This window comes from Melanerpes formicivorus, unplaced genomic scaffold, assembly GCF_026170545.1.
Source record: "Melanerpes formicivorus ecotype bairdi unplaced genomic scaffold, bMelFor1.0.p_v2 SCAF_14, whole genome shotgun sequence".
NCBI lineage: Eukaryota > Metazoa > Chordata > Aves > Piciformes > Picidae > Melanerpes > Melanerpes formicivorus.
The window spans coordinates 8,785,016-8,807,079 of record NW_027142366.1 but is presented as its reverse complement, the minus strand read 5'-3'; the positions used below and the strand labels follow the sequence as shown (position 1 = coordinate 8,807,079).

The 22,064-nt window shown below is 43.2% G+C and overlaps 1 protein-coding gene across 2 annotated transcripts in view; it reads right to left on the bottom strand.

Annotated features, from left to right (window-relative positions):
• The window catches only part of SMG1 (SMG1 nonsense mediated mRNA decay associated PI3K related kinase), a 67,893-nt gene extending 46,152 nt beyond the window's left edge, over window positions 1-21,741 (bottom strand). Inside the window, exons 1-8 of one of the 2 annotated variants that reach the window (XM_068146845.1) lie at window positions 21,476-21,741; window positions 11,809-11,972; window positions 7,531-7,686; window positions 4,168-4,304; window positions 2,188-2,246; window positions 1,300-1,513; window positions 357-482; window positions 186-258 (exon numbers count right to left, since the gene is read on the bottom strand). In XM_068146845.1, coding sequence (XP_068002946.1) covers window positions 186-258; window positions 357-482; window positions 1,300-1,513; window positions 2,188-2,246; window positions 4,168-4,304; window positions 7,531-7,686; window positions 11,809-11,972; window positions 21,476-21,564 — 1,018 coding nt within the window. In that variant the 5' untranslated portion in view covers window positions 21,565-21,741. The remainder of the gene's footprint in view (window positions 1-185; window positions 259-356; window positions 483-1,299; window positions 1,514-2,187; window positions 2,247-4,167; window positions 4,305-7,530; window positions 7,687-11,808; window positions 11,973-21,475) is intronic. The other variant, XM_068146846.1, reaches the window with a different exon arrangement.
• Window positions 21,742-22,064: the final 323 nt, after the last annotated feature.

Genomic DNA, 22,064 nt, shown 5'->3' with positions numbered 1-22,064 from the left:
CCATTATTCCAGATACAGCATAAACCAGCAAATGCAAACATACTAAACAACACAGTCTCTTACCCAGAAACTCATTTTTTGTTTTACATCAACTTGCATGTCAGCAGGACCAGACTCCTGGGAGCAAACCCACCTCATCTGCAAGCCAGAGCAGACTACAGCAGGGACTCTTTGGCCACACTTACCAGACACCTGTTGTGTCAACGAAGGTTTCTGAGTGTGATCTATGTGCCACCCAACCAGTATGTCCACTGTGTCCTGGAAAGCAGTTTTGAAAACAAAGGTTAATTACTCAATTTGCTGCACACCACCGTTTCTATGTGAGAATGAGAATCCAGAGGACAAAGTAATCTCACCCTAAAATTGGTGCTGAAAATGTGTGGGTAGCATCGGGACACCAAAAGAATGCACTTGACACATTTGCAGAGTAACTCTGGTGTATCCAGATTTTCCAGAATGGACTGCAGGCTGGTCATTACAAGCTAGAAAGCAAAGCACAGTCACTCTATGTTTCAGTTCATTAAAACAGCATGTGAAAAAGTTATGCTATTAGATTTATTCAGCGTTGAACACGTTTTAGCAAACTCCTTTTCTTCAAACAAAATCTCCATAGTCTCTGCACAAGAGGGAAAAATGTACAGAGCATCACATATATTGCATGAAAATAGTAATTTCAGGCAGGCATCTGAATGAAATACAGCAGACCCAAGGCCTGGGGATACTGTTTTCTTTAATTCTTTAGCCACAGAACAACTAAATTGTTCTAAGTTCTTGTTTCTCCTGCTGAAGCTTTTTGGCTCTGTAAAGTAAATATTGAATTGCAGCACAGATCTGGACATAGCTGTTCTACATCCAAACTCACAGACCCTACAACTTGAGCCAGGGGACCAGACTTGTCTGCACTCAATCCTAATTCTTCTCAGATCTAATTATAATTCAAGTTAGAAATTGTAAATAGGAGGTAGCACAAAGCAATCAACAGGTTGAGTTTTGTGTACCTTGAGTTGAGAACACTTGTTTGAGAACACTTGAGTCCTCTGTTTAGTTTCAACAAGATTCTTCCTCTTGGATCAGCAATGTATACTAAATAGTTGCATCAAAATAGACATCATCCTGCAAAGACTTGGCATTCTTTTCTAGTCTAATCTGAATCTAAGAACCCCATTCAGTCAGAGAATTCCCCCCCAGGTGTAATCATATTTCCTTATGCCAAGACAAGCATTCCAGTTCAAAAAGTTGATTCCAGTATTGAGGTGGGGAAAAAGGCATTAATAATCCTATTTTAACGTGATGCCATACCTGCATTAAAGATGAAAAGGCTTTCTTTTCTCCTACTGTCTCTAGTGCTTTGTAGGTTGCACACAAGTAGAGAAGTTTAACTTCTTCTTTTGTGGATGAGCTGAATTTGCTAAAAATCCATTTAAAGATCTTCTCAGCCTCGTAGCTCAGAGAAGCACAAAGAAGGCCAAGACAGTATGCTCCTTCTTGTCTCAGTTCTTGAAGCAATTTGCTACTGTATTTTTAGTGAGGGGGGGAAAAACAAAATGTGGAATCTTCAGACAAGAAACTATGAACAAAACATTTTCTAAAGCAGCAAAATCTATGCTTGAATGAAGCTGCTTTTCTACTACATAAAAATATTATATGGAATAAACCAGCTTGAATAAAACAATGCAGAAAGTAAGATGTTCTACTTGAAGAAAATCCTGAACCCTCCACTAGCCTAGGTATACTAGGTAACTAGACTGAACTAACCACCAAAATGCCTCCACAAACCTGAGCTCCCTCCACTTATGCTTAGCTGGTTGCAAGTTAATTAGATCAGGTTGTAAAAAAACTTAAGTTGATTCTGCAAGTGAGACAACCACAGCAGTACACTACTCACCCAGATGATTAAAATACAGCTGAGACAAACTTCATACTACCTGGTAACTGAAAGTCACACTTGGGCGTTCAAATTCTCTCCATGTGAAGTGCACTCTAGACAGTCTAACAGCGTCAATGTGTTAGTAAGAGAATACTGAATCTCCCCCAGTTCTGTGCTGTTGCTGCAATCTTACACCCATGCAAAATTAGTGAATTAACTTCTGTTTCCTCACATCCACTTCTACACTGAAACCCAAACCTAATGCTGTCAGTATCTTTCTTCTCTAAAAATCTTCAAGCTGCTTTGTTTCTCCAGCTTACCTTTCATTGAGTACATCGTGAATGGCAGTCAGGATATTATCCAGTTGTTTAACTAGTACCTGTAATACAAGATCCATAAAGGGCACAAGTGTAATAACAGCAGGATAACTTCTGCAAACTAGGGCCTGTTTACACCCACACTGAGAACACCACTGCCAATTCTGTTGGCTAACAGAATGCTATTATGCTCTCCATGAGCACTGCAGACTAGCAAGAACTATATTAAGCAATACTGCAATATTATACTACATGTTGCATTTCACATTTATTTACAGTAGCCACAAAAATACACTGGCAGCCTGCTATCAAGGTTTGTTCTAAGTTTAGTTCTTGCTGATAACATCACATCACAAATGTAAGACTTGCCATGCAGCTCATCAGTAGTCTCTACTGAAGACCTAGTCTCCTATATTAATCATCAATTTTATCAGAGTATGTAATACAATCTGAAGTATTAACATTTCTCCTCAGACAATCCTGGCTCGCAGAAATGGAGTACTCTTGAGGGATGAGACATTGATGAAGCAGTGCTTCTCAGTAAAGGTAACCAGAAGAAAAAAAAGGGGTTTTCTCTTTTCTTCAAGAAGGTATTAATCACTGCATAGTGACTTTTATTACTTTACTTTGCTGATCACACACAGTTCAACCCTGATCATGAACTCTGTTAAACTGCACTTAATAGGGTCAAGAACTGCAGGAGCTACCAGATTAAACACTGTCCAGCATACAGTTTAAAGCCTGCCATGATGGATACCCCTTGACAATCTGATCTTGTTTTCCTTAGTGAGCTGGGAGAAGTTGAAAGAAAAGTCTCAGTGACAAATCTTTTAAATTCTGATCACTATCAAGTACAAAATTTGTCACCACTGAGTTAGATATTTAAATGACAATTGAAATATATTCTGAGACATCAATAAACCTAAATGAAATGCAGCTACAAGAAAAAAAAAGTGGGGAAAAATGAATTGAGAATAAAGGAAGCAATACAAAAACATAACCAGGGAGTTACTGTGGAAAGCATCTAGTTCTCATACCCTTCTATTAAAACAAAGGTTTTGTTTCAGAGGAAAGCTGAAGCATTGCCTAAGCTTGCACATGGTCTGCCTAAACCTTAGTGCACACAAAGAAAAGTCTCAAAGTTTAGTTTCATGTTTTTTTGGAAGAGAGCACAATTAGCACTGGTTAATTAAGATATAGCCAGACAAAGAACCAACTTCTTGTAAACATAGATAGACACACAACCCGCAACTGAAATACCACAGCACTGTCTGTAAATGAGTGGCAGAGCATTAAACCATCACTTCCTGCTTTCCCAATACCTGGAGAACTCCTAAGCTCTCCAGAACAGTGGGGGGAGATGTGCCAGATAAAAATACTCTTAATGCTTCACTTCAAAATAAACAATATTATAAACATCTACCCACAGTGGGATACTTCCCCCCCCACACACACATTCCCAAACTCTTAAGAAACACTTGAGGGCATTAAGAGAGTTCAACTCATTAAAAACTCTTCTCAATGAATGGGAATCTGCATACAAAGGTGTTTAGCTAGAAGGATGAAGCATTTCCAAGACTGTATAAATATCTGCATGTTTAACATACAGGAACAGCTCTTGAACAAGACAACAACATGTTTTGCTTCCTTTTTCCCTCTGTTTCCTTGCTGAAGGATCCAGAGGACAGCGCTAAGAGCAGTCAGAAAAAACAAAACATGCACATGCACGCCTTATTTATTCCTCCAGCTCACACACTCAGCAGTTTGCTTTGAGGTAATACATCATATGTAATCCAGCAATAAAAAAATATGTCCTGAATGCTAGAAATGCAACCCAGGAATGCCTGCCTGTGTTGCAGAAAAGAAATTCCTGGTAAACAAAGGATTCCTCACGGATATATCCCACTACTCAGATTCTTTAAATGACAGTTCTATTAAAGTGAGGAAGACTCCAGTGCTATGGAAAAAGGGAAACCAACTAACCAGTTTGTTTTCTGGTTGCTGAATGAATTCTTTCAGTTGCTTTACAGTAGCCAGTCTTCGGTCTCTGTCGTCTTCCCGAGTAATCCTCCGAAGAAGATTTGACAGTCGAGACTCGTCAGAATAAGACAACGATCGCTCTGAAAAACACCATTACTGCTTTTCTCCTCAGCAGCAACATCTCTGCTGTCTGAAGTGTGCAGTTGTTAGCTCAGCAAGTCAGTTGGAGAAAAAAAGGAAAAAAGAATCATTCTGATTTTTTTTTCCCCCCAAGCTAACATGGGGAAAATGAAACAGAAAACCTGCTTCAGCTACCATAATATTGCATTTCTTCCTAGCGGACAGCCAAGCACCTGGGTAGGACACATTTGGAACTAAGCAGAACTGTTTCACTTCTACACAAAACCCTGGGTTTAATTCCCTTCTACATAAATGGAATTAAAAGAAAAGAAAAAAAAGTGGCATGGTAAGGTTAAATCAGACATAAAGATAACACAACAAACAATAACTAAAGAAAACCTTGTGGAAAAGCAAGCTGCTTCCTGAAGCTAAGAACATGATCTAAGATCAAGCCACTACCAACAAACAAAACCTTCTCCATCAGCTTGGCACAAGACTAATGACTATGTACTAGTAGTCCTCTGATAAAACAGATCTACTCTGGAATGGGCTGCCCAGGGAAGTGGTGGAGTCAACATCCCTGGAGCTGTTCAAGAGGGGATTGGATGTGGCACTTGGTGTCATGGTTTAGTCATGAGGTCTGTGGTGACAGGTTGGACTCGATGACCTTTGAGGTCTCTTCCAACCTTGGTGATACTGTGATTCCTCTCTCGAGGAACAAAAGCATATAGTATGCAGAGATGCAGTGGCTGTTAAGATCTTTGCAAGGTCCCTCAAACATCTCCCTCTCCTGTCCCTAAAAATGCTGGTGAACATTTCAGTACAAGATGAAGAGCCAACACTACATACAAGCCTCAAATCCATTACATCTACAGATTGCAACTTTTTAGTTTTGTCTTGTCTGCATTTATCTTTTTCTTTGTAATCTCTTCAAGGTAACCTGCAATTTATTATGAGATGTGGTTGTGCTGTTCTACATACAAAGCAATCCTAAACCCAGAACTGTATCCACAAACCTACCACCACCAAGGTCACTGCTATGAGACACACATTTCACTGCTGCTAGAACAAGATGTGCTGTTCACATTTCTCTAGTAAAAAGCAGCTTTGTTTATTATCAGTTAATATCTGATGAACATTGGCACTACTTCCTGAGAGAGTTACTGCTAGCTGGCTGTTGAGCTCCAATCTTACCCTAAAGATACATTTTTTTTTTTAAAAGAAAAAAAACTCCCCAGGAGCACAACTGAAGCTACACTCATCAAAGCACCAGTTAATGAGCATCTGTATGAGTCCCCCTTTGTGACAAACCAGCAAGCACTCAGCCACATGCTAACCCACAGAAGACAGCTCTTCTAAGCATTGCTTACTGCACACTACCTAACATTTTTTAAGTCCTTCCCTATTTTCATAAGACTCTGTTGCACCATAATCCCACTAGATTTTTGAGGAAAAACCAAACTCACTTACTGAAACCTACACCAATCCCCTCACTACAAGAAGGACATTGAGCTGCTAGAGCATGACCAGAGAAGGGCAACAGGGCTGATGAAGGGTCTGGAGTTTGTACTTATCTTATGAGGAATGGCTGAGAGAACTAGTCAGGAGAACAGGAGGCTGAGGGGAGGCCTCATTGCTCTCTACAACTTCCTGAGAGGAGGTTGCAGTGAAGTGGGGGTTGGTGTCTTCTCCCTACTAGCAGGTGATAGGGCAAGAGGAAATGGCCTGAAATTGTGCCAGGGGAGGGTTAGGGTGGTTACTAGGAAAAAATGTCTTTATGAGTGGTCATGCATTGGAACAGGCTGCCCAGGGAGGTGGAGTCATGGTCCCTGGAGGTGTTAAAGAAACTTGTGGACATGGCACTTAGGGATATGGTTTAGTGGCCATGGTGGTGGTAGGTCAATGGATCTCTTTTAGAGGTCTTTACCAACCAAAACAGCACAGCCAAAAAGGAGAAATGCTTGAGCCCTGACATCCAGGGGACATCACACATACCAGTCACAGGCAGCTACCTAGGAACTATAGGCAACCAAACATTTTAAGGTGTAAGAGGTGCTCACATACATAGGTGTTAAATACATACACAGGACAGCTAAAATTTTCTGCCAGAACCAATAGCAAATTCAGGCACAAGCCTGCTACCAAAAGTATTATTTACAGAGTCCTCCATTGGACAGGTCTCTGTCTCCTCTACATATAATTTAAGACACAAAAAGGAATAACTTTTATATCAAGACGTCAGAGTGGGATTATGAAGTCTGAGTTTAAACCATTCCAAAGACCAGTCCTTTCTAACAGTCATGACAATAACTGCACTTCAAGTTCTTCTGAAAAGAACACCACCACTCTTTCTTCACCTTTTACCTGCTCTGAAACATGAATCCCTGAGGAGAAACATCATGTCCTCCTCACTTAGAGAGTGCCTGGCAGAAAGCAGTCACAGTTTTTGCCAGTGGCTCAACTACCACTTATACTAAGTGATGCAACAGAAGACAGTGCTTAGTCATAACAGTTTCTATTTTCACTCAGAAGTCCTTGGAGTAACTTTCTTTTCTCTTAAGGCAACTATTACTTAAAACCAAATCATGGGAAAAGTGAAGCCTCCTTTCTCAAAAACATTCCTCCTGCATTCCTGCATCCTCTGGCAACTCCAAATTTCCTTGCTACATCTTTAAAGACCCTGCCCACATTCCTATGATGCCTCCAGTTCCTTCCTAGCCTCTAACCCTCATCTGAGCAAGAGGGAGCATGAATTGTGGCCGATTCAGGAGTACACATTTCCTGACTAATCAGCTGGTTTGGTGTGATGACTAGTTGACCTGCAGGCCAGTGAGAACAGGTAACTGTGGAGCTCACCGTTGCAGGTTTTCCCACAGTAGGGATTTGTTCATTAACAACTTTTAACTCAGGCACCCATTTTCAACAGATCTAAAAGTAAATTCTCCTTCTTGGAGCCCCTCATCTCTGACAAGTCTGGTTAACCCACTTGAAAAGCTAGTTAAAGGAAACAGAGATTGATAGCATAAGGCACACAGCTGAGACATGCCTAACATATGGAGGAAGTCTCGATGCAGGGAACAGTAAATACAAGATGACAGCTTCCATCAACATCATCTAATCCTGTACCATAAAAAAAACCCAACACACCCATGTAGACTGTCTCATCGTAGTGAACTCCTTCCATATTCTGAACACAAGAGAGGTTGCCAAAAGAGAGCTTTTTCTGAGAGACTGTGGGGTCCTTACCCTGTGATTTCCTCATGTCTTTTGTGGCTAAAGCACGATTCCCATGCGGAACACTGGTAAAATCAGGATTGGTCACATTGTTAACTCTCAGCTCTTGCCCCAACGACTTCCGACCATAAGTATTTTCCCCAGATCCTCCATTGACACTGTAGCCACCTGTGGAAAAACCAATGTGAGATTCAAACAAGCTATCAGACCACGTCTTTAGTAGGGTTCTAGGCAGATAGTCAATTCATATGCAAAAATAGCAGCCCTGTACTCTGCCACCTTCTTTACCTTCCTTTTTCACTTTCACATGCAAAGACATTTTGTTACGCCCTGCAGGGTTCCAGGTCACACACACAGATGGAATCAGTCTTCTTGTGAAGCACAGGAGTTTAACATCAATTTCCTTGCATTTGGGGGCTTATTTTAAGTTTTGACCATGTATTTTACAAGGTGCTTCCTGTCAAATTGCTAGTCCACATGTTTAGAAACATTCATGTACTTGCTCATGTATGTCACATCCCCACTGTTTCAGTTAAAAGCACACCACACAGGCTCAGTAAAACCACCACCAAAAAGTATTAGAATGCATTTTAAAAGCTACAGTTTATTTATATGTACAGAATGAACAGCTCTCTCTAAACAAACAACAGTTAATATTTTCACACACTAACCCTGACATCTTAAACTGAATCCTACATTCTCTCACTAAAGATATACATTGGTACATCTCTGGTAACAGCAATAACAAGAAAATAGAAACAAAAGTATCCTTTTGAGTCATTCAACTATTTTTACTCCTATATCCACACGAACTTACATTCTCAAATGCTGAAACCAAAGATTGTTTCAGTCTGCCACACCACTTTGAGGGGCAGGTACTTGAACGTGTCCAGAGAAGGGCAATGAGGCTGGGGAGAGGCCCTGAGCACAAGCCCTATGAGGAGAGGCTGAGGGAGCTGGGGTTGTTTAGCCTGGAGAAGAGGAGGCTCAGGGGAGACCTTATTGCTCTCTACAACTACCTGAAGGGTGGTTGTAGCCAGGAGGGAATTGGTCTCTTCTCTCAAGCAACCAGCACCAGAACAAGAGGACACAGTCTCAAGCTGTGCCAGGGGAAGTTTAAGCTGGAGGTGAGGGGAAAATTCTTCACCGAGAGAGTTGTTCACCATTGGAATGTGCTGCCCAGGGAGGTGGTGGAGTCCCCATCCCTGGAGGTGTTCCAGAGGCAACTGGACGTGGCACTTGGTGCCATGGTTTAGTCATGGGGTCTGTGGTGACAGGTTGGCCTTGATGATCTTTGAGGTCTCTTCCAACCTTGGTGATTCTGTGATTCTCCCTCTGCAGTGCTGTGAAGGATTGAAAGTGTTTCCCAAGTCTGCCCAATACTTCACTCAATGTATGGGAGCTCACTTGAGGCAGCCATGAAGGCAGCTTTTCAAAGCACCTTCCCTGTCTGAGACAGGGAAGAATCAACTAATAAAATTAAACCCAGAACAAAAACAGACATGCAAGGCTTCTTTCAGAAAAGGCACTTCCACAATTCCACTTGCACCAGTGTATAAAAGACGCCTAAGGAAAAGGAGGTGTGGCTCTCTAAAATGAGGCAGCCCACCAGGGCTATAGGATGGACAAGAAAAATAAGTTCAAACATCAAGGTGAATCTGGACTGCAGTAGGTGTAGAGAAGGTCATCCTGAAGGCAAAGCTTTTGATAAAAAGAACTTGTGAGCTACCAGTGGAAGCTTATTTCTATGCACACAGGGCTAAACTACCCTTACAGAGCTTCCTATGAAGTCTATTACAATTAAAGGTGATTTGTGTATATTTGGATTTATAGCATTTTCAACATGAACTACCATGTATGCCACCTTAGTATCACTTTCTCCTAACAAACCAACCCTGTCCTATGAAGGAAATTACTTTTCAAAGCAGTAATTATGACTAAACTGAAGCGTGTAACTCCAACTCAAAGCAACAAAGACATCAGTTTAACTGAAGGTGTCAGATAATCATCTGCTCAGACCACAAACATCAACTAAAAAGTAACTACATGTCTTTGCAGACCCCCTAAGAAGCTGAGTATTTTGTGTGCTGGAGTGAAAGCATGTGCTGCAGCACATCTGACGTGATCTTAAATGAATTCAACACAAATCTATTTTCTCCCCCTTGATACATAAATGGTACATCTTTGCCAACAGCAGAAAACAAGATGTCATTCAGAGGAATTAAAAAGTAGCAGGGCAATCAGGGTTGGAGGCCTTAAGGCTGTAAATACTACATTGTAACCTTCTTCAGTTACCTCCCAGTCTGAAAAGCCTTTGAAAATCCCAATAGATACAAAATCTAGTTATTTATTTTCATTTCAGGGTTAAATCTGAGACCAAATAAGAATGTGATTATCTATGTCACTAACAGATATCATGACATATGACTACTAGTACAGTATCTTTTTTTGCAGTGAGGACACTGAGCACATCAGTCACAAATCAAAAGGGAGGAAAGTTACAGGAAGGGAAAATACCTGTAATTAAAAACCCCAGAAGCCTTCAATTTAGTTTAAAACAACTTAAATCTTCCCACTCTTCTGTCATCAAGGGGAACTCAAACTGGATATGAGAAAATTATTTACCAGGAGAATGGTAAAGCAGTAAACAGGCTGCTAAGGGAGGCAGAACCTCCCATTCATGCATGTTTTCAGAGCTGAACAATGTCCAGAAATGATCAGGTTGGAAGCCATTATTATCAACATCAGAAACTGGGGGTGGGAGGCAGACTATCTCCTCAAAGATTCTAGGCCCTTATGACATGGACTTATCCTGGAGAGCAAAGCTAGAAGCTCTTGAAACCAAAACTCCACACTGGCAGACTCCAGATTCATCGAATTAAAAAGAAAATAAATAGAAACCTTGTTAAGCAAAGAAACTATCCTGCCTCTCTAAGGTTACAAAAATGCCTTCAAAAATAAAACCAAACTAGAGATACTTGGAATTGGGGTTTACAGTACCAACTGCCTTAATCATCTCTTTGCAAGTCACACCTGAACAAAACAGCATAGCTGAAGTGCCCTCCAAGATACAGCATGTGAAGGAGAGCAAGGTGCACTTTTCTTTTCAAATAGCACTCTCCCAGGATCTCCAAACTGCTTTACTGATTTTGTCCAAAACTTCATACTTCACTATACTGCCAGCACTTTAGATACCAGCACACTTCAAAGTACAGGAATAACCTAGGTCAGTCTGCCTGAAACACAGTAAAATCATCCACGTTAGCAGACACACCATCAAATACATTCACTTGCAAGCGAGTTTCTCTCTTATAGTTAACCAGACCTGAAGGCTCTCAAGGTATGCAGATAAACAAATACCTGTTTCATGTGCCTGCTACTTACAGGAAAATCACTTTGCATCAGTGCACCCAGTTGTAATTTGCCCCAAGATATAGCAGGTCTTTGCAGACAGTTACAGGGCAGAGAAGCAGGGGGAGTGCGAATGCTTTTTAGGTTCTTGAACAAAACCTCCCACACCAATATTCCTGGGAGAATTTTCTGAGTCTGGCCTGACTGACTAAGATTTACATAGTCTAAAAAGTGACTCTGCAAGTTAAAAAAAAAAACAACTCTCCCATCTAATATCTGTATTTGGCATTTTTTCCCAAAATCAGACTATACATTTACTTTTCATAAAGATTAAAAGGACATTACTTGGAATTTTTAGATACTTTCCTAAAGAAAGTACTTCCAGCTTCAAAAAAAACCCCAACAAACAGGAAAAAAACCTGTATGATCCATACAGCACGTTCATATGAGGTCAAAATTCCCGTCATGACAAAACATAGATTTGATTCCCAAGCAATGATTCCAGTTTGCTGCAGTAAAGCTGCAATGGGCAATCTCTGAGCAGGAGCCCACTTAATCAGGTGGTCCATTTCCCATACCAGAAGCACCTGATAATACTCAGGATGAAATTGCAACTTGCAGACCAAATACATCCAGAATGTTATTCTCTAGGAAAAAAGTGCTTATTCTCTTAGAATCATAGAACCAGTAAGGTTGGAAAAGACCTCTGGGATCATTGTAATGCAGTAACTCTTTTCTTGCATTCTTCTCCCAATACAGCTGCATCTTTTCGTCTCTGTTCGTATCAAGCACAGCATTTCTTTCATCCCTGATCAATCTCTCACCATAGTGATACTGTGGCAATGAGCTGTACAATGAACAGTTCTCCCCTATTTCCAGTTCACTGCCTCTCTCTCCATGTCCCCTCACAATTCACACATGAAACAGCAATCTGTATACCTTTTTCTTCATTCTGTATGTCAGTGTGGACTCTGATATCATCGTGTCTTTGTCGAGACACCACAGCTGAATTTGAGGGTTGTAATCCATAGGAGGCAGAACTGCCCCGATCTCTGGATGAAGAGTATTTTAAATTGTCCTGGTCAGCTGATGCACTGTCAGTTCTACAAAGAGAAAAATATTTGTTTTTTATGTAGGGGTAGAACAGGAGTGGGATTCACATTCACTTATAAATGCAACGTAGTTAAATGACAATCCCAAACGTATTTTCCTGCACCAAAAAGGTTGTACGCCTCTTAAAAAGTGACCTTAAATTCACCCTGGGGTTAGAATCGACTAATTAACACAGCAGCATGCAAAGGAAATGCATTCTAGTGCAGCAGGGCCTTTTCTCAAGACATTCTCAAGTCTCTCTTCAGTTGGATGCCTATACAAGGAAAACCTATTTCCCAGAAATGGGAAAAAAGATACAACTCGGTTTAAGCATATACAGTGCCTGCCATTTGTGAAAGTACCTACTAAGGCACACATCAACATTTACATGAAGTAAGGGCTTTACTGAGCAATGTAGACACACTTAGTAGATGGAGGTGTCACTAGCACATAGCTGATAATCAATGTAGGAGTCACACATTAAGACTTTACAAACCAAAAACTGCAAAATAAGAGACTAGGCTTTACTGCGGGAAAACCTGGAATGTAAGTTAAGAGTTGTTATCACTTAGAATAAAGGTTTGCAGATAAAAAGTGGGTTAAAAGAAAAAAAGAAGATAGCTGCATTAAGTTTAAGCCACTCTCATATCAGAAAACTGATTTAGAATAGAATAAACCAGGTTGGAAGAGACCTTCAAGATCATCGCGTCCAACCTATCACCCAACACCACCCAACCAACTAACCCATGTAACCAAGCACCCTGTCAAGTCTCCTCCTGAACACCTCCAGTGACGGCGACTCCACCACCTCCCCAGGCAGCCCATTCCAATGGGCAATCACTCTCTCTGTGTAAAACTTCCTCCTGACCTCCAGCCTGAACTTCCCCTGGCACAGCCTGAGACTGTGTCCTCTTGTTCTGGTGCTGGCTGCCTGGGAGAAGAGACCAACCTCTGCCTGTCTACAACCCCCCTTCAGGTAGTTGTAGAGAGCAATAAGGTCACCCCTGAGTCTCCTCCTCTCCAGGCTAAGCAGCCCCAGCTCCCTCAGCCTCTCCTCATAGGGCTGTGTTCCAAGCCCCTCACCAACTTCATTGCCCTTCTCTGGACTCGTTCCAGCAAGCCAACATCCTTCCTAAACTGAGGGGCCCAGAACTGGACACAGTACTCGAGGTGTGGCCTAACCAGTGCAGTGTACAGGGGCAGAATGACCTCCCTGCTCCTGCTGGCCACACTGTTCTTAATGCAGGCCAGGATGCCACTGGCCCTCCTGGCCACCTGGGCACACTGCAGGCTCATGTTCATCCTACCATCAACCAGAATAAACTTTCAAGGGAAAAGGTGACATTTTTTTAAACCAACTCTTCACAGTGGTCATCCCAACAGACGTTTGCTCAACTCAAGCATATTTGGAATCAGACTATTCAAAGTAATGACAGAAGTCTCTTCCTAAGAAAACTCCAAAGATCTATTTATATTTTGAGTTTTGGACAGCTCATTTGGTTGTTTAATAAAGCAGCATTTCCTGAAAGTAAACTACAATTTGTGTAAGGACAGACACCACGTTCTTGGGGAAAAAGTACTTTTTACTTTCCAAGAGAACACTGTGATTAGAACTGGTAGACAAATTCAGGGAACAGGAGTTAAATGCATCTCAAAGAAAAAAAAGGGGAAAACACAGCTAAGATGTTTGAAAAGCAGTTGTTAAGCTACCCTGAAAGCTTGCTAACAGGTGGACATCTGCCAAAACAACTGCAATTAAAGAACACACACTTATTCTCTTGGGAATGTTAAAAGACAATTTACAGCAGGGCTCAAAAGAAGATTTTTCTTTTGCCTTGTTCTCACAGTGAAAGGTTGACCCTAGGTTTGCTTGGCAGGGATGATTCCTATCTGTTCTATAAGCAAATTCACCTTTAGATAAACACACTAAGATTTTTGTCATTCAGCATTCACTGCAGTATCACATCTGCTCTGTCAAGGACTTGCTTTGACTATTTTAGAAGAGGTTATGCTACCAAGAGGCGAAGCCTTATAAAAGTCTTTGTCCTGACAGTCAAATGGCATTGCAGACATACTTACACAGGTGGCCCTTCATCATTTACCTATGTTATGCTGAACCACAACATTCTGAACTGTACCTTCAAACACTATTAACATTAAATGTGCCTACACAATGGGTCAACCCTTCAGTCAGCTATGGACCCCTTGACTTTGCTCTGCCCTAAAACTTTACTCAGCCTTCCGGCTCACTTTGAGAAACATCAAAGTTCACTATGGAGGTTTTCAGTGAAATGATGACAAATTTTCAGTTGATAAATGTAAGTATTGATGGGTTGTTACCAATGTACCTCCCCCTCCCCAAAAAGCATTGTCTTTTTTAGGCTGTATCACCTCCAACCATCATGCATTAAGTCTGAAATTCTTAAGTCTGAAGGCAAGCTGATTGAATGTACAATTTAAGACTGCTCTGTGTACCAAATGAACTGAGGGACTATACATGCTCCCAGCTAACCTCACTTCCCACTGCACAGCTTTTGAACGTTTTGGTAACATTTTTCCATTGTGGTAAAATAGAGAAACCTGTTGTTTCCCTGGGAAAAAAAAATCACATGCTCACTTCCTTCTGTCTTTGGGAACAGCTCTCTGCAAGCTAACCTCCACAACAGTTCCCACTGAAAACATTGTTCACACTGCAATACATGTAGAGCTTAGATATTCAGTAGTTTCTGTTCTTTCTTTAAGAGGCAGAGAAAAAATGCTTCAGAGGAATCTGCTGTTTCCAGAGAACCTAGTTCTCTGGAACTGGCTGCTACAGACCGTATTGCTTTGAAGGAAGATGATGAACTGAAGGCTACTGGTAGTAAGATTCACCCCAGCAGTAGAGCCCACCAGCTCAGGGGCTGGTGCATTTCAGGCTGTCCAGTGACTCCACCATTTCTCAGGTGGGAAGCAAACTTATAAATTGTACTGTAGGGTCCTGCATCAGCACTGGGAGTTTGTGATGTGGGCTTATCAAGACCTGATGACATGATCCCAGTACCTGTCACCTGCACTCCCTTACTGAGGAACCCAGACACCTTGGTGACAAAGGACACTGCTCTGCAAACTCGCAGGGAAAGAAAGCATGGTCTGACATTTAATCTTCAAACATGTCTCTGTAAAATACCATTTTCTTTGTCAATAACATATTCATGACTCTGAAAGAACCACTCAGGGCTCGAAACACAGCCACTCTACAGACAGACACTTGTCAAAGTCATAGAATTTATTATTCTCCACCTCCCGCCAGCCCTTTAAGGCATACTGCAGCCATTCCACCAGGGAAGAACTGTGCTCCTAGCTGCCTCAACTCATTCCAATATTTCATGAGGGCACTTTTCCTGTTCACATGTTGGTATTTCCACTTCAATTACATTGCACCAAGCAGACAGCAAGTTATGTGACATGCAATGCTTAGCATCACCTTTCAAAAGAAGCCAATGTAACAACAAATTGATCAGCTACATAGGCTGGCACCAACACAGATGTGAACAACCACTAATACTGATCACAACATACAACGTTAGCAACAGACAAACAAAAGTACAAGGAAAAACACATGTGATATTAGACCAAGATGGAATGGAAAATTGCAAGGATCAGCATGACTGTGATCACCTTCTACTGCAGCTTCAAAAGCCTTTTTGTCACTTTATGAGACACTGTTTCATTTCCACCTGAAAAGCTTATTGATGGAGACTAAGCAAAGTACTTCAAGGGCTCACATGACAGTTTTCATCTGTGCCTGGTTCTGGGTGGAAGACTGCCTGATTATCACCACCAGCAGCAGCAATTTCCTGCATACACCATTTTAGCTGTATCTTTTATACAGAAAAGAATGCATTCTATTTTCTACAGTGTGAGTTTCAACCTGCCTTTACCAGCCAGAAAGAAAATAGTTCACTCTCATCAAATAGTTCACACTAAATAGTCCAGCAGAAGAAAATAGTCCACACTAAATAAGCAAAAATGGCCACAAATCCTGCCTTTAAAAAGGAAGAAAAAGGGGAGGGAAAAAAATAAATCTACTCAATTTTGTTCTCCAGGGACACAGAAAAGGAAAATTAACTAAGTGTGCATCTCATGCCATCAAAAGTATCAGCATGATGTGAGTAGCCGGCCTGCATGCCTGTGGAAAGCATGGCTGACAATGACAGGCTCTCTTTAAAAAAAAAAAAGATCTTTTTATCTCAAAAATAGGTCAATCAACAAATATATCATGGGGTTTTGAGTTACATGGAAGCCTGAAGAATATTTGTCCAAGAAAGAGTTTGGTGTATTCTACTCATTATCTGCAGCTCTTTCAGAATGACCCTGCCATATGGATATTATTTTGAGAACAAAAATCACTCAGTCTATTTGATTTTATTTCTAAGTACAGGACCTACATGAAGGATTTATTCTGAGACAACTCTGCCACATGGGTTGTATTATTGTTGAAGCCAGTTTTATTTGTTTGATCTATTTGCCAAGCTTATTTGCTATAATGTAGACAAATTCTGCATTACTTAAAAGCTGATCCATTGAAACATTTAAAATTAGCCCCTGCATCCACTCAAACTAGCAGCTTCCCACCAAGTTTCCAACCTTTCTTCCTCTGGCATGCAGAGTGATGACAGCCTTCTTTTGCCATGCTCTTGGACCATCCTGCCAAGCCCAAGCCTCAACGAGCCAACCCAAAACCTGCTTTTGTGCCAAGAGAGCACAGGAGTGTAAATGGCCATGTTTTCTGCTAGTGAAATAAGTAACTATTCTCCTACTGCAGTTCTGCCATCTCCACTGCTGGACAACTACCTGTAGCTGCAGCAGCTTTTCAAATCACCTCTTGATTCTGTATCATTCTTTCCTTACATAGTAGCTCACCAATGTCCTTAGGAGTGAATCAGGGAATTAGGAGGGAACGTCAGGGAAAGGTATACATCCACACAGTTCTTAATTTTCCACAGGCATCTCCCAATAGCTGTATTGTTTTATATCAGATATTAACTAAATCATTGGCCTGATCTAGTACAGCTATTCTTGTATGGAAGACTATCTGCTCTCCAAACTCCTTTTCTTCCCACTGACACTTTCCTCCTCTTTGATCTTTCTCACATCTTATTCTCCTCTGTCATCACATTAAAAACAAAGGCTTTCACATTACAGACTTAGGATCCCCATTTTACCAAAAACCAGAGATGCTCTTTGATCTCATGCCTTCCCCAAACGTATCAACATAGTCAATTGCTAGTTGCCAGTTCAGAACTGAACCCATTCCTGCTAGGCATCTCCTACACATAATACACTGAAACTCTCCAGTGGGTTTCCACTGACCTCTTCACAATGGCACCTCACAAATGCTCCTATGTCACCTTCAGCATAGCACTGTTTTCCTCTCACTCTCTCCCTATGTACACACCTATCTCACTCAAGCCCTCGACTATCACTGAGGAGATAGAGAAGCCTTACCAACTTTCACCCAACCATGACTCTGCACCCATCCTCAGGAAATTTCAGCAACATGCTCAAAAACCTCGATGTTGTCAACTTCCAGGTCTCTCAGTCACAGGCCTGTTAAATCTAAGGTTTCAGCCTATTTCTATCAAACACTTGGTGTACCTTGTACATGCAAACAGAAGAAATAGTCTGTCTCAACTTCCCTTACACTCTGCTTGTCATTCCACCCGTTAGCCCAGCACTGTGAACAGACAATATCCACAACCACTCATGCCTTTTGTAGAAGACATGCACTTGCCCTTCACAGCCATGTAAAACACACTGCTCTAACCATCACTTTCTTAGCCCATTTGCCCTGATGAGTTTCTTTATTCCCTGCCAATACCTCCCATTCTGTCTTTAATTAAACACAGGGTAATTCAGTTATAAAGTGCTAGCCAATATTGCTGTACTGGTTAGGTTATAAACTACCTGAAAGGAGAGACAGTTTACTGTCTTGTGTTATGGTGTCTAGACCCACAGGGACCTAAGCAGTAGCCTGGCTGGGCAGGCACCCTGCTAATAAAACTGACACTACATGAGAAGGATACACTTCATTTTCAAAAGCAAGACACTTCTGGAACTTCTCAGAGGTGAAAGATTTTCACCCTTCCATACACTCCACAGCTGACCTACATTTATGATAGAAGAGACAGAGAGGTCCTGTCCACTAAAACCTTATCTTTCTTGCCTTACTTTCACATAAGAATAAGAAAGCCATTATGCACATGGCACTCTCATCCCTGGTTAGTACCACATGGAACTTGCATTGCCACCCAGAGCACCTCCTATCAATGGGAAGTATTACTTGTTTCATTATACAATTACCCTTAGTCCTGTGCCAGATTAACTCTGCTTACACACAAGACCTGCACACCAACTTAATTTTTTCCCTAGAAGTCATATTAGGGAAAATGCAGTAAGATCTGTCCAACAAAAAGGAAAGGAAAAAAGTCAATAGGAAAAGTTAAAGGTCTAGAAAACTATGATGATAAGAAGTAGAAAGAATAAGATCTCATCATTTCTCCTCAACAAAACTTCACTGTTCTCTGCCACACATATCCAACATCTATCTAAAAGTTTTTGTGCTGCTGTTAACCTGGAGTCTGGTACACCTCAGTGCACAAACAAATATGCCTATATATATGCATGTATATATTGGTGCAGTTTCTTTCTCTGTAATGCACAACTCTATCAATACCCTATAGGAAAAGCAGCCCACATGCATCTGACTGATAGGACTGCATTCATGCAGGCACCAAAAAAAATTACCAAAGTAATTAAAAACAATTCTCCCTTGAAAGATGTGGCTTCCAACTTCCAGTTTCACGCTGTTTCCAACCCAAGTCTGAAAGTTGATTATCATTACCAAAAATTGAGAGGCATTTGGTCCTAACAAAGATAATTAGTCGATTTTACACACTCAAAAATGTCGATTTGACAACACAACCCATCTGACAATATACCCATGCATTAGCAGGTCCTTTTTTTGCCCTTTAGGGACCTGAGAAAAACCACAATTGCTGCAGTTTTCAATACCTCAGCCCTGTGAATTCCCTCTTCCACACCTTATGAGAAAGCATTTACCAGCACTGTCACCTAAGCTAAATGAAACTAAGTAACAGAAGAGAAAGGGGAAGGAAAGAATACATGGGTGTATTGGTGTTGTGGGTTTGTCCAAGGGCAAAAATGTGCTCTGTTTGGGAACACTTCTGATTCTTTGGCTCTCTCATGAGGTTAAAAACAAATAAATGAAAAGACAAAGTTGAATTCTTACAATTGACAGGGTCAATGAAGATATGTTACATGTATCTTAGCAGTGTGATGGAATCAGAACTAGGCCCTATCCATGCTATGAAGCTCCTCTAGTCTGCCACACTTTCTCTAGTGCTTTCGAGCTTCTTGTTTCTTCTGTGGCTTCTGGGATGATTATATTTACAGCCTATCTTACAGCAGCTGCACTTCAGAGCTAAGAAGGCACCAAACTGTAGCATGGGGAATGGACCAGCAGCGGGAACTAAGCTAACAGCATAACTTCTTAAACCAGCCTTATCACCAGGCAAAGCATTTCTGCAGTTACACTCTCACATCCACCCCTAACACAACTGACTGCTGTAGACAATGTTATATTGGAAGAAATTTGCATTCTATGCTCTGTAAGATGCATTTTTTTTTTAAGGCTAAAGCATGGAATTTGTGACAAATTAATATACCTAACCAAAAAGCATTTATGGGAGTCATCTGCTGCAAAGACACAAGATGCAACCTGCTTTCTTCTAGGTGGGAAGGTCAAGGCTTAGAGTCCTGAAGTTCAGACTGCAGCCCAGATACCTGAAGCTAGATAGTAGTAAAGGAATAAGACCAGACTTCATCATTCTCCCATAACAATCTAGATGCTGTAAGAAGATGCAAACAAGGAGGCTTGTGAATTCTTAAGTGAAGAAAAGCTACTGTTTGACCAAGTAGTTCAATAACAGAAGAAACTGGAACTTCAGTAACCATGCTCCAACACACCATTTAAGAATTTAGTGGCCTCTAGCATTAGCTCTAGAGGCTGGGCTGCTAGCTGTTCAAGCAAAAGGAATGCTTCCTTCACAGTAAATACTGAAGTTCCATCTGTTGCACAAGATCTACCTTCACATCCACCCAGTTTTCCCAGTCCAAATTACACGCGGCTGGGACTGTCATCCGTAAGCACATCCCCCAGCACATGTCACTCTCTTCTTTGCCAGGAAGTTTAAGAGCAGAACCCCACAATGCATTAAACTTCCAAAACCGCTAAAAACACCCCTCCAAATCTTCCCCACTAAAAAGATAATTTAAGAAATACCAGATTTATTTACAATTTCCACACAAATCTGACTCAAAACAGCAATGCTGAGCAGCATGGCAAACAGATTAGGAATAATCGAGACCTGACATACACTCTGTACTAGACCAAAACAATTCTATGAAAGGGTTCTCAAAGACTGGAACAGGCTCCCCAAGGAGGTGGTTGAATGCCCATCCCTGGAGGTGTTCAGAAGCCCCAGAGATATGGTGCTGAGGGACATGGTTTAACTCTACCAGCCTTGGTAGAGTCTGACAGTGGTTGGACTCGATGGTCTTACAGGACTTTCCTAACCAAACGATTCTATGAATTCTATCAATCAGCGACTGAGGAGGTCAACAGATTTTCAGTTTCACTTACTACGAAGCACCAAGCATAAATACACCATCAAAATCGAACACCTTGGATAAGCTCTCACCCCAAGCTACTTACAGCTCAACTACCTTCTCCAGACAACAAATAAAAATAATAGCCCTGTGCTCTTTTATTAACCCTCGAAAGACCACGAGCACTTCTGCAGCCCCTGATCTTCTCCCATTAACTGTCAGGTGAAAAACAGGCTGGAAAAAAACGCAGGTATCGAGCTCAACCCCCAGCTTTCCACCTCACTGCAGGCCCCCAGAGCTTCAGCTTCCCAGGGAAGCGTCTCCCAACGCGATGCGCGGGGAGAGGGAAGCCGCTGCCAGCAGCCACACACCAGATACCGCTCAGACACGGTACAGCCACCCCGGGCCGCGGCAGGCCGTGGCGAGGAGGGACACCGGGAGAAGCGGGGGAAGGAAGGCGCGCTCCCACCCGCCAGCGCAGAGCCCAGAGCGGGGTCCCACCGAGCCCCGCGCGGTGACAGACCTGTCCCGCCTCTAGCTGCCGGCAGAAACGGATCCGGAAATCCCCCCCGCGCCCCGGCCCGGCTCCCGCCCGGGCACGGCCACAGCCAACCCCTTCCCGGCCGCCTAGGCCCGGAGCCGGCCCGCCGCCACCCGCCCCGCGCTAGGCCCGACAGCCAGGAAGTGGCTCTGCCGCCGCTCCGCGCCGCCGCGGCCCGCGCCGCCCCGCAGCCCCAGGCCCGGCGGCGGGGCCGGGCCGAACGGCCAGCCGCGGTGTCCCGCTGCCCCGGCCCCCGCGTCCCGCAGGCAGCCAGGCCGCGCCCCCTGCCCCAGCCCTGCCTACCTGGGTTGCCAGTCATTCCAGCCCCGCGGGTGGTAGTGCTGCCTGCTGCCGGTGCCGCTCAGCCGAGACCCCGGGGCTCTGCGGCTCATTACCTTGCCCGAGACGGCATGGCCGGCCGGGCGACGGCGCGGAACAGAAGCGGCGGCAGAGAAGGAAAAGGAGGATGAGAAGGAGGAAGCGGGGCGTAGAGGCGCGGGCGGCGGCTCCTCAGTCGCGCTCCGCAGGCGGCTGCTGTCTCACACCGGAGGGAGGGGACACGGCCGCGGCGGCTGCTCCGGCTAGTGCCCGACCGCACGGCATGCCGGGATCGCGGACATGAGCCGCCCGCCCCCTCCGCGGGGCACGCTGGGAGGGCGGGGGCCGGGGCGCGGGGGCGGGGGCGCTCCGCCCCCGGTAGTCATGGGAGAGGGTTCCCCGCCGGCCGGGGGGTGCCCTCGGCTGCCCGCCCCGCGGGGCTTCGGGAGTCCGTGCGGGCTGTCAGTAGGCGTGGGGGAGCGGGCGGCCATTGTCGCCGCCCCGGGGCGTGAGAGGCGCGGGGGAGCCTCTCCCCCTGGATCTGGAGAGGAACCTGAGGTTGGTTAGAGCCGGT